This window comes from Diospyros lotus, chromosome 12 (genome assembly GCF_014633365.1).
Source record: "Diospyros lotus cultivar Yz01 chromosome 12, ASM1463336v1, whole genome shotgun sequence".
Lineage (NCBI taxonomy): Eukaryota > Viridiplantae > Streptophyta > Magnoliopsida > Ericales > Ebenaceae > Diospyros > Diospyros lotus.
Window position 1 is genome coordinate 9,754,103 of NC_068349.1, and position 12,829 is coordinate 9,766,931.

Consider the following 12,829-nt stretch of genomic DNA (forward strand, 5'->3'; position numbering starts at 1 on the left):
GACGACTTAGCTGGGTCTGTAACCTTATTTCCTTTCTTTGAAAGAAAATAAAGTTCCTAAACTTGTTTCTGTTCACAGCACTTTACAAGGTGTAATTTCTGTTTAGTTATATTTTATGCTACATTCTTGGGAAGCTCAAGCCTGTCAAGTAAAGGGAGCTCATGCATGAGTTCTAGGGCTTTATTTTTTGAGAATAAAGGGGGATGCAGTTTTATGTTTGACATGATTTTGGAATTTCAATTTTGTACTTGTATGATAATAAAGAAAATCCTTAATAAAGGCATGAGCTTTTATTTTGTTAGTGAATAAACCACGTGCATTTTGATTATAGAATGTGTGAAAGTTGTTGGAGGATGGTATTTAATGCTGTTGAATGATTCATGAGATTGAAGGAGAATTAGAGGAGAAAGATCATGAGCAGCATTTCCAAAATCAAGACATATCCTGTCCAAGATTAGGAAAGTGATCCTGATTTAAATAAGTTTCCCAAATCTGTGATCGTATATTTAGCTTCCTTGTATAGTGTACAGCTTATTTGATTTTCCTTTTCTATATCTTTCCTATGGTGTAATCTTCTTCCCTATTAATAGGGAATGTATTTTAGTGTCTATCTAATACAATTGAACGAGTTCTTCTGTCCAATCTTTATCAATTTTTACATGGTATCATAACCAACCTAAGGAAGATTCATACTTGTCTTTTTTTCGGCCTTCATTGCCTCAATTGTTTTCTGTCCTTCTCTTCTAGTAGTCACCCCATAGAATGTCGGAAATTTCGAAAACAACTTCTCCCTTGTCAACGAGAGAGGCGATCTCTATTGAGCCATCAACCGGAGGTACCTCTTTCGGTGAGTTGCCCGGTATGCACCAATCATACCGAATGGATGGTGGCAACTACCTCAAATGATCTCAACTGGTGAGGATGTTTTTGAAGGGAAGGGGGAAGATCTCTCATCTCACTGGACCAGCCCCTAAGGCCTTAGATCCCACATTTGCTGCTTGGGACGTAGAGGACTCTATGTTGATGTCATGGCTGCGAAGTTCCATACAACCCGAGGTGAGTAAAAATTACATGTTTCTATCTACAACTAAGGATATATGGGAGACAGTTAAGATGACATACTCAAATCTGCAAGATGCATATGTTGTTTATGAGATTAAGACCAAAATTAGTAGTAGAAAACAAGGGTCTATGAATGTGACTGATTATTATAGCAAGATGAATAATTTTTGGCTTGAATTAGACCACTATCAAGACATTAAAGATGGTATGTAGTGAAGATACTATTATTTTAACATCTATGCTAGAAAGAGATAGAATAGTAGAGTTTTTGGCCGGGCTCAATCTTGAATTTGATAAAGTTAGAGCACGATCCTTAGCCGAGAGAAAATGCCTTCTTTGAATGAGGTCTACTTTATAGTTTGAAGTGAGGAACATAGAAGGGTAGCAATGTTTAATGATCATTGTTGAGCATTGTGGTATGTGGCTTCTAGGTTTGCGGCAATAGCAAGTCAAGGTGCCGCCATCTACCTTGATTGATTAAGAAGTTTCCTTAGTTACACTTAGGAGACTTCCTAAGTGGTCACTTAAGAAACTCCCTAAATCCTTGGCTTTCCTAAGTTTTTTGCTTTCCTAAAATGTATATATGTTTTGTTTTTAGTAATGGTTGTAGATAGAATGTATCTTTTGGTTTCCTAAAGTGTATTGTCCTAAATTATCTCTCCTATCCTCTATACGAGGACGGCCCCTGTACATTGTTGTCCTAAATTATCTCTCCTATCCTCTATACGAGGACAGCCCCTGTACATTGTTTTCCAAGTAATTACAGTGCCTTCTTCTACATGGTATCAGAACCACTCTAAGGAAGATTCAAGCTCGTTTTTTTCCCGGCCTTCATTGCCTTCCTTTTTCGGCCTTCATTGCCTCGGTTTCACCTGGTGCCTTTATCACACTATCAACTCCTCGATTCTTCAATGTCTTCATCGCGCAACTTGTGCATTCATCACACATCTTCTGCGGGTTTTTTTTTCCAAGGGTCTGCCTCTCCTACGTTAGTCAAAGATCATGTCTGAAACCTCTAAAACTGCAGCCCCTACCCTAATTTTTGGGGACACTCATTCGGTGGATCAACCCAGTGGAGGAGAGCTTCCGATTGTCCATCAAACCTACCAGCTAGATGGTAGGAATTTCCTTCAATAGTCTCAACTTATCAAGACTTTCCTTAAGTGTCGTGGGAAAGGCAACCATCTAACTGGATTGCCTCCAAAGGAAACGGATCCATCTTTCACAATGTGGGAGATAGAAGATTCGAAAATCATGTATTGGATGTGGAGCACCATGCAGCCAGAAGTTAGCAAGAACTTCATGTTCTTGAGTACGGCAAGGGAAATATGGGATACGGTCCAGCAAACCTATTCCAAGGTTAAGGATGCTTCCATAATTTTTGAGGTAAAAATCAAGATAAACACTATGAAACAAGGTCAGTTATCAATTACTGAATATTTCAATAAGATGAAAGGGTTATGGTTAGGACTTGATCATTATCAAGCAATAAAGTTGGTGTGTAGTGAAGATGCAGCCACCATCAGTCAGATTTTCGAACGGGATTGAGCTGTTGAATTTTTGGCTGGATTAAACACTGAGTTTGATCAAGTTAGGATCCAAGTCTTGGGTAAGGACAAACTTCCTAGCCTAAATGAAGTCTTTGTGATCATTAGAAGTGAGGAGAATAGGCGGTATGCAATGCTGTCAGATCATAGCATTGAGGTATCAGCACTTATGACCAGCAATAAAGGAGGAGGAATCAAATCAGGGATTGGGAAACCAGCTGCTGCTGGAAAAACAGCTTATGTTGCAAACTGAGGATATAATCATGAGGGGCAATGGTGCACCTTTTGCAATAAGCCATGACATACTAGGGAAACATGCTTCAAATTGCATGGAAAAGAGTCTGTCTTGGGCCGACTTGGAGGTTTTAAAAACATAAAGCATCAGAGTTATATCTCCAATAAAGAATCAGAAGAAGCTGCTGGAAAAAAGGGGCATAACAGAGCCTGATTCCACTCAGTTAAATCCAGCAGATCTTAGCAAGCTAACAGAGGAATTAAGCAAGCTGAAGGGATTCCTGCAGACTTTCCAGGATGGAGCATCTCGTTCTTTGGTTCAGAAATGTAAACAACTAACTTATGGGACTTTTTTGGCTTCTAAATCTAAAAGGAATAGCATGTGGATCCTTCATTCAAGAGCCACTGACCATATGACCCCTCATCCATATGTTTTTGATATCTATGAACCTTTTAAAACTACTAGACACATTACCATTGCAAATGGAACATCTGTTCCTATTTCTAGAGAAGGCCAAGTTTCCTTTAATCCTTGTCTACCCCTTAATCAAGTCCTTCATGTTCCGAAATTGACAACCAGTTTAGTTTCTATTCATAAACTAACTAAAGACCTTAATTGTTTGGCTGTTTTTTCTCCTCATATGTGTAAGTTTCAGACCAAGGACACGGGGAGGACGATTGGTGTGGCTAAGGAGCAACATGGGCTTTATATCTTACGAGCACAAAATTCTGGTACTAAAAGGGAATAGCTTAGGAAGGCTTGTTTTTCTCAATCTGCTTCTGATCTATCTTCTATTTGGTTGCATCATTTTAGATTAGGTCATCCTCCATTTGTTTTGTTAAGACAAATGTTTCCTACTTTGTTCAACTCTCTAGATCCAAGCAATTTTCAATGTGATGAATGTATTGTGGCTAAACATCATTGGGTTCCTTATCCAATCAGCAATAAGTTCTCTTCTCAGCCTTTTAATCTTATTCATTCTGATGTTTGGGGACCCATTAAACTGTTCTGGGGCAAAATGGTTTATATCCTTTATTGATTATTGTACTCGTATGTGTTGGGTGTTTCTTCTAAAAGACAAGGCTGGCATTGCGACTGTTTTACCATCCTTTTGCAAAATGATTAACACCCAATTTGGCATGTCTATTAAGAAGTTTAAGACTAATAATGCGAGAGATTACTTGAATACTCATATGCATTAGTACTTCCAACAAGAGGGTATTATTCATGAATTCTCTTATGTTGATACTCCTCAACAAAATGGAATTGTTGAAAGAAAAATGCGACATCTTCTTAATGTCACCCGAACTCTCCTTCATCATCGTCATGTTCCAAAAACCTTTTGGGGAGAAGCTATGTTGATGGCCACATATGTTATAAATCGGGTCCCTTCTAAGGTGCTTCACAACAAAAGTCCTTTTCAGCTTTTAAGATCTTTTTTCCCAGATCTTAATCTTCATACTCCCCTACCTGTTAAAGTGTTTGGGTGTGTTTGTTTTGTCCACATACCCAAAGTCAACAGGGATAAGTTGGATCCTAGGGCTCCTCAATGTGTTTTTCTTGGGTATTCACCTATACAAAAGGGCTATAAATGTCATCATCCTACAACAAGAACAACATATCCAGCCTTTATCCCACTATGTGGGGTCGACTACATGAATTCTAGACTTCCATGTATTTTTGTCTTTCGTCATATCTTCATTTAGGCCCATACATTTCATATCAAACTTTAATGTCTCTTCCAAAATCTTCTTAGGTCTGCCTCTACCTCGTTTTTTGACTAATTGTTCCATTTCATCAACTCTCCTCACAGGAGCGTCTTTTGGTCTCTTTCTCACATGACCAAACCATCTTAGTTTAGTCCCTCTCATCTTCTCCTCGATTGGCACTACTCCTACCTTATTACGAATAGCCTCATTTCTAATTTTATCTTTTCTTGTATGACCGTACATCCATCTTAGCATCTTCATCTCCGTTACGCTCGTCTTTTGCTCATACTGATATTTAACTGCCCAACATTCTAAGCCATACAACAAGACTGGTCTTATAGCTATCCTATAGAATTTTCTTTTCAGTTTTAATGCATTTCTCTATTTTAGCTAACCTGCCTTAATTCTATGACATCCTCGTGAATTTCTCCATCTTTTTGGATCACTGATCCCAAATATCGAAAATGGTCTTTTCTTTGTAAGATTTGGTCTTCCAATTGTATTATAACATCCTCTACTCTTGCATTCTTACTAAATTTACATTCCATTTATTCTGTTTTCCTTCTACTTAATTTAAATCCCGTAGATTCTAAATTGTTTCTCCACAACTCAAGCTTAGTGTTCACTCCCTCTTTTGTTTTATCCACCAACACTATGTAATATGCAAATAGCATACACCGTGGCACCTCTGTCTGAATGTCTTTAGTGAGTTCATCCATTACTAAAGCAAATAAGTACGGACTTAGTGCAGAACCTTGATGCAATCCCATTGTAATTTTAAACGGTTCAGTATCCCCTCTACATGTTCTGACCCTTATCTCTGCACCGTGATACATGTCCTTAAGAGCTTGTATATAGGCTATTTGGGCTCCTTTCTTCTCTAAAACTCTCCATTATACGACTCTATCATAGGTCTTTTCTAGATCTATAAATACCATATGCAGGTCCTTCTGATGATCTCGATACCTTTTTATTAGGCGTCTCAGTAGGTATATAGCTTCCATTGTTGACCCACTAGGCATGAAACTAAATTGATTTTTTGAGACATTTGTTTCTTTTCTGAGCCTCTACTCTATTACTCTCTCTCAGAGTTTCATGGTATGGCTCATTAACTTAATTCCTCTGTAATTTTCACAGTTTTAAACATCTCTTTTGTTTTTGTATATAGGAACCAAAGTATTCTTTCTCCACTCATCTGGCATCTATTTTGATTTAAGGATTGCATTAAATAATTTCGTTAGCCAGGAGATGTCTTCTTCTCCCATGCATTTTCATGCTTCTATTGGTATATTATCCGGTCCCACCGCCTTATGATCTTTCATCTTTTTAATGCTTGCTTTATTTCATTTGAACTTATGCGTCGATAAAATGTATAGCTCACGTTCTCTTCGGAGTTACTAAGATGTGCCAACCTAACACTTGTGTCCCCACCATCTGTGAATAATTTTGTGAATCACTTCTTCCATCTCTCCTTAATTGCTCCCTCATTAACTAATACATTTTGGTTTTCATTTTTTATGCATTTCAATTGGTTTAGATCCCTTGTTTTTCTTTCTTTTGCTTTAGCTAATTTATATATATCATTTTCTCCATCTTTTGTATCAAGTTGTTTATATAGATTCTCATATGCTTTTGATCTTGTTTCACTAACAGCTCTTTTTGCTGCCTTTTCAATCCTTTTCAGTTTCTCACCACTCATTTTTCAAAACTCCATCTTTATTCCCCTCACCACTTAACATATTTGGGGGTGTGGCCTTTTTGCGTGTGTCTAAACAACACAAGGATAAGTTTGATTCTAGAGCTCTCCGTTGTGTCTTCCTTGGTTATTCTTCTACTCAAAAGGAATATAAATATTACTATCCTCTCACTAGGAAATTTGTTCTCTCTAAAGATGTAACCTTTGTTGAAAATTAGGCTTTTTTTCGTTCTTGTACTTTTGGTCACCAGGGGGAGAGTCTGGGTGGTGACCAGTCCTTGCCAAGTTTGGAATAAGTGTTTTGGCCATCTCCCAACTTGTCTTCCTATGAACCTTAGTCCAGAACTCTTCCTCTTGACTATGCTAATTCTCCCCCTCCTATCTCTCCTATTCAAGGTTCAGCTCCTCAAGAGGTAACATCTCAAGAATTTTCTAATCCTATCCCAGATTCAACAAGGTCTCCTGGAAGGTTCAAAGGGTCACTTATTTGTACAAGAGAAGGAGTCAGCCTATTCAGTGTGCTCAGCAAGGACTAGCTTCCTCCTCACGGTCAGGTATGGAATCCTCTTAGTCCCATGAGCCATTACACAATGATCACACTAATTTAGACTTGCCCATTGCCATTAGAAAGGGAGTTAGGAGCTGTACTCAGTATCCTATAGCCAATTTCATTTCCTACCATCATTTGTCACCCAAGCACAAGTGTTTTCTATATTCCCTTGATTCTATAGTCATTCCTAAGACTGTGGAGGCGACATTACAAAATTAGAATTGGGTGCATGCTATGCAAGAGGAAATGAGGGCTCTAGAGAAAAATCAGACATGGGAAATGGTGGAAATGGTGCTTAAACCCAAAGGGGTGCAGCCTGTGGGTTGTAGATGGGTATTCAATGTTAATTATAATGCAGATGGCATTTTGGAGAGATATAAAGCCAGGTTGGTTGCCTAAGGGTATACACAAACCTATGTCATTGACTACTTGGAAACATTTGCACCAGTGAAAAAAATGACCACAGTAAGAATTCTTTTATCCTTAGTTAGTTGTTATGGTTGGCAATTGATGCAATTGGATGTTAAAAATGCTTTCTTACACGATAATCTAGAAGATGAAGTCTTTATGGAGCCAACCCCGAGTCTTAACAATTGTGTTACAAGGCAGGTTTGTAAGCTAAGGAAAGCCCTTTATGGATTAAAACAATCCCTAAGGGCTTGATTTGACATATTTTCAAAGGCAGTGAAGACCATGGGATATTGGCAGAGTAGGGGAGACCATACCCTATTTATTAGGCACTCTAATAATGGCAGTTTAACAACATTATTGGTGTATGTAGATGATATCATTGTTAAAGGAAATGATATTGAGTAGAAGCAGTAGCTAAAGAAGGATCTGACCCGTGAATTTGATATCAAGGATTTTGGCAAGCTTAGGTACTTCTTGGGAATAGAAGTGGCTTACTCTAAGGATGACATTTTTCTCTCTTAAGGAAAATATAACATGGAATTGCTAGAGGAAACAGGGATGCTAGGTGGCAGGATTGCAGGTACACCCGTAGAGCCTAACCTAAAGTCGGGAAACTCTAACTGCCCAATTGTGGAGAAAAGAAGATATCAAAGATTGGTGGGACGATTGATTTACCTCTCTCACACTTGGCTGAACATTGCATTTGCAGTCAGTTTGGTGAGTCGGTTCATGCATAATCTAATTGAGGAACATATGCAAACCATGAGAAGGATCCTATGTTACCTAAAAGCAATTCCCAGGGAAAGGCTTACTTTTCAGACCGGGGAAAGAAATGGAGGTTGTAGGGTTCACAGATGCTGATTATAGGGGCTCTCTAGTGGATAGAAGGTCAACTACAGGGTACTATGTCTTTTTTGGGGGCAACTTGGTGTCCTGGAGGAGCAAAAAACAAGGTGTGGTGGCTCGGTTTAGTGCAGAGGTTGAGTTTAGAGCATTGGCCCTTAGTCTATGTGAGCTATTGTGGCTAAGGATAGTGTTGGAAGACCTTAAAATCCCTAGCCATGGTCTAATGGAGCTATGTTGTGATAATTAGTTAGCCATCAGCATTGCACACAATCTTGTGCAGCATGATAGGACCAAACATGTTGAGATTGACCGTCACTTCATTAAAGAGAAGTTGAAATCTAAGAAGGTATGTATACCCTTTGTTTCTTTAGTAAATCAGATTGCTGATGTATTAACAAAAGGCCTACCTATAAGAGATTTGAAGAACTTGTAAGCAAGCTAGGAATGATAGATATTCATTCACCAGTTTGAGGGGGAGTGTTGAATGATTCACAAGATTGAAGGAGAATTAGAGGAGAAAGATCGTGAGCAGCCTTTCCAAAATCAAGTCAGATCCTCTCCAAGATTAGGAAAGTGATCCTGATTTAAATAAGTTTCCTAAATCTGTGATTGTATATTTAGCTTCCTTGTATAGTTTACAGCTTATTTAATTTTCCTTTTCTATAACTTTCCTATAGTGTAATCTTCTTCCCTATTAATAAGGAATGTATTTTAGTGTCTATCTAATACAATTGAACGAGTTCTTCCATCCAATCTTTATCAATTTCTACAAATGCATGTTCTAAAAGTCTCATTTTTCTGTCTACCAAAATAAATAGGCCATCTCAATCAGCTTCTTGTGCAGGCTTCTGCTCCTATCAGCGGTCTATCTGAGACATCATCTGATGCTGAAGATACTGAGAGAGAGCTTATTGAAAACCATGGTGTAATAGATATGTCAAACATGGAAAAACTTTTTGTAACTGGAGTTCTGGATGGATTAAATATATGCTTCTACTACAGTCGTTGGGTAAGGGGGATTTTTGTCTCTCTCTCTCTCTCTCTCTCTCTTTTTTTTTAAATCAGTATTAACTGTCCTTCAGTTGAATTTGTAAGATCTTTGACATGGTTGTTCTCTTATATGATTTCATGTAGCATGATCAAAGTTTTATGAAGGTACTTTTAGCTAAGGAGAACCGTTTATTTGAATTCCGAGCCATAGGTGGTCAGGTAAATTTGATATTAGATTCATATGTTCTAGCATGGATGCTTAGTTGCTTTCCAATTTTGATAATTTTTGTGATTCAATGAAAACAGGTTGAGCTTTCAATAAGAGCGAATGACATGTTTATTGGTACAGTCCTGAAATCTCTAGAGATAGAAGATTTAGTTAGCTGCAAGGGAATGCCTCAAGCTTGTTATTTGGCGAGATCATTCATCAGGAGTGTAAATGCACCTCCTGGATTCGATGACGCTGAAAACCAGAGGCATGACAACATTGACATAAACCAATCTGAAGGAGATGATAAGTTTTATGAGGCATCAGATAACCTCAATGATTCTGTTGATAGCCCAACAGGAAGCATACCTCGGTACCTAGGTTCCCAAAGTTCTGTTCCATCAGAAAATTCACTTTTTAAGACACCCACTTTTGCTCGTGTTGCTGGCCTACTACCTAATGATTCTATGCAAATTAGGAGCGATGGCATGGATCCAACAGAAACACTGGATAGTTTTGTGAAAGCTCAAATAGTAATTTATGACCAGAACTCTCTTCTGTATCGTAATATTGATAAATGGGTGAGTATACCTTTAAGTTTTGTGATTCTGATATGGTGGCTGTCTAGTTATTGACTTGCTTCATGGATGATTATTTCAGGTGACGGTCACCCTTGCTACCTTGTCATTTTTTTGTCGTAGGCCAACTATACTAGCCATAATGGAATTTGTAAATGCAATTAACATTCAAGATGAGAAGTGTGAATCTTTCAGTGACAGCTCTTCTCCAGCCATTGTGCAACATGATGTCTCAAGGGATGATGATGATCACCAATCTACTGCAGTTGAGGAACCCATTGTTAAAGGTTTGCTGGGAAAAGGAAAATCCCGGATCATCTTCTACTTGACACTGAACATGGCTCAAGCTCAGATTTTACTGATGAACGAAAATGGAAGCAAGTTGGCTACTCTGTTGCAAGATAATTTTCTTACGGATATCAAGGTTTGATTTGTATTTTTTCCCTGTTTTATTTCTGTCCTTAATAAAGCCCTGGTGCAGGATAGTTGGCCTTTCCCGACAACCGTGGGATATTGTAACAGGAATAATTATAGTTATTATTGGTAAGATTTGGGTTGTGTTGTTTTGAGAAGAATCTGAATGCGTATCTTTTGCCCTTGTGACCTTGTCCCTAGGGTGGGGGCTTCAAATATTAATTTTTTTTTACTTATTGGACTTAGTGGTAGTTTGTGTAAAATTTTGGATAAGCTGCTTTTGCTTGGGCTTGAGGAGGCTATGAGCAGTGTAGTGTGAGCCTTCCTAATTGTTGTTATTAGTGGTAATTGGATTTTGATGGCTTTAATTGCTGAAATATATTGATTCTAGGGTGAAGAGGGCTGTGCTATGTTTGGTCTGTTCCCTAGATTTAGAAATAGGCCCATGATCATGTTAATTGGGAGCTCTTACTACAGGTTTTGAAGCTTATGGTCTTTGGGATTAGTGAATTGTTGGATTCTTTTTTCTTTTATTTATTTATTTATTGGACACCTACAAGCTATGCACCCATATCTTACTAGGGTACCATAGGATTATTTCTAGATCATTCCCTGCAATATACCCAGTTGGAATTACTATGAGTGCACCTGGTCTCTTTTCCAAACTATTGAGAAGCTAAAGTCATTTTGCTAGATGGAGTGATTGGTGTTCACTCTAGTTGCTGGAGTCATCATTGGGTCAGCCGGAGCACCTGGCATAATCTTCTGAACTTTACGTCAATGGTCCTGTCATACCACATCCATATGATTACTCTATTTAAATAACCTTTCTCAATAATTTCACATTGCATTTCAATTTCTAGATCATGTCCTCAATTGTATTGCATAATTAAAGACCTTTTGTATATCAACTAAAGTTGAGAATTTAGCTCTTGTAAATCCACAATCAATCATGCGTGGGAACAATTTTAAAAGCAGATAATTAATTGAAATGACAGTCATCTAATTCTTTTTCAGATAATTCCTAATGAATGCAGCTATTATCTCATTCTTTTTCAGATAATTCCTAATGAATGTGTCAAAAGTAGCCGAAAATCCAATATCTTCCTCATTGTAGGGTTACAAGAATATATACAAACTGATCTCCCATAATTGGAAGTTTCCTAATTAGAACCTATTGAATTGGGAAATATTCACAACCTAGAATACAGCTGGAAAATACAGCCAAGATAGGATCTCCTAGGAGAAGGATTTAGAATGGAAATGTGGAAACCTAAATCATGCATATCAATTACTGAATATGGATACAGGAATCTCGGTATTTCCTAACGGAATACTGTTGACCTGATCCACATCAATAATTGACATAGCAGTTGTGGTCTAACTAATACGAAAATTGGACCAAATAAAAATCCTAAGGGCTTGTCCTATTTATTTTAGAATTTTGGTTGGAAAGTAATTTAATTATTCTTTAATGAGTCAAAATAATTTTTGACTGGGGTCACACCAGTTTGACTCAACCCAAAACCCCAAGTTGATCAGGTCGGGTTAACCCAATTTGACCTGGTTGGTTCTGGCAACTGGGTTGGGTAGAGTCAAACCTTGCGTGACACTAGGGCTTAAAGCTCTTTCAGTTTTGCTCTCTGGCTTAACTTGGAGTGAGAGAGTTGTGCATTGGAAATATTGAGGTCGAAGGGGCTTCTACCACCATTGCTGGCCGAAGGAGGCTGGAGGTGAGAGTTTGCTCCTTTTTTTTAATGTTATCTTGGTCATTTTATGGATGAACTATTTTAATTTAGCTTTTTTTTTACTATTTCCTTTTAGCTGATGAGTTATTGATTTGTCCAGTGGTTGTGCCATTATAGCAGTTCTTTTTGTTATGCCTCTTAGTTATCAACTAAAAAGGCAAAAAAATCAAAGCTTAAGTTCTCTAATTCATGAACTGTTTTGAAGAGCTATTTTCTTTGGTTCTTTTAGGTATTTCCGTCTTCCTTTAGTATAAAGGCATCCCTTGGAAATCTGAGGATAAGCGATGACAGTCTCCATGATGGCCATATATATTTCTGGGTTTGTGACATGAGAAATCCTGGTGGTAATTCATTTGTGGAGGTATTTCTATACCTCTGTCGATAAGTTCTCTCTTCATTATCCATTTCTTTCTTGTCTGAATCTAAGTTCACTACTTTTTCCCCTCTGGGGTAGCTGGATGATCAATATTTAACATTAATATGTCTTTTTTGTTTCTAGACCATAACAAGATTGACAAATAGCTCTATTGTTTTTGTTTGTTTAAATAAGCTAATATCAGTCAAGTTATTTTGAAATAAGTGAGCACAATTATATTAGCACAATTATATTAATGAGATCATAGAAGAAGTACATCAATGATCTGGAACAAGAGAGTTCCATACAATCTGAACTTTCTATAACAAGCAGCCCCCCCCCACAACACAAGCCATTTGGGGATCATGACAACCCAAAATTGACTTCATAGACATCAAGCCTAGAAGAAGAACTTAGTGGCCAAGAGCAAAAGCAGACATGATGACCTAGTCCACCGAGTAAGGGAAAGATGGCTCCACA

The 12,829-nt window shown here is 37.9% G+C and overlaps 1 protein-coding gene across 3 annotated transcripts in view; it reads left to right on the plus strand.

The window, feature by feature from the left end:
- LOC127814276 (uncharacterized) overlaps positions 1 to 12,829 on the plus strand; it is a 174,586-nt gene that overhangs the window by 55,975 nt on the left and 105,782 nt on the right. For 2 of the 3 annotated variants that reach the window (XM_052355686.1, XM_052355688.1), the window contains 5 exons: positions 8,889 to 9,065; positions 9,191 to 9,265; positions 9,353 to 9,835; positions 9,915 to 10,256; positions 12,224 to 12,355. In XM_052355686.1, coding sequence (XP_052211646.1) covers positions 8,889 to 9,065; positions 9,191 to 9,265; positions 9,353 to 9,835; positions 9,915 to 10,256; positions 12,224 to 12,355 — 1,209 coding nt within the window. The remainder of the gene's footprint in view (positions 1 to 8,888; positions 9,066 to 9,190; positions 9,266 to 9,352; positions 9,836 to 9,914; positions 10,257 to 12,223; positions 12,356 to 12,829) is intronic. The other variant, XM_052355687.1, reaches the window with a different exon arrangement.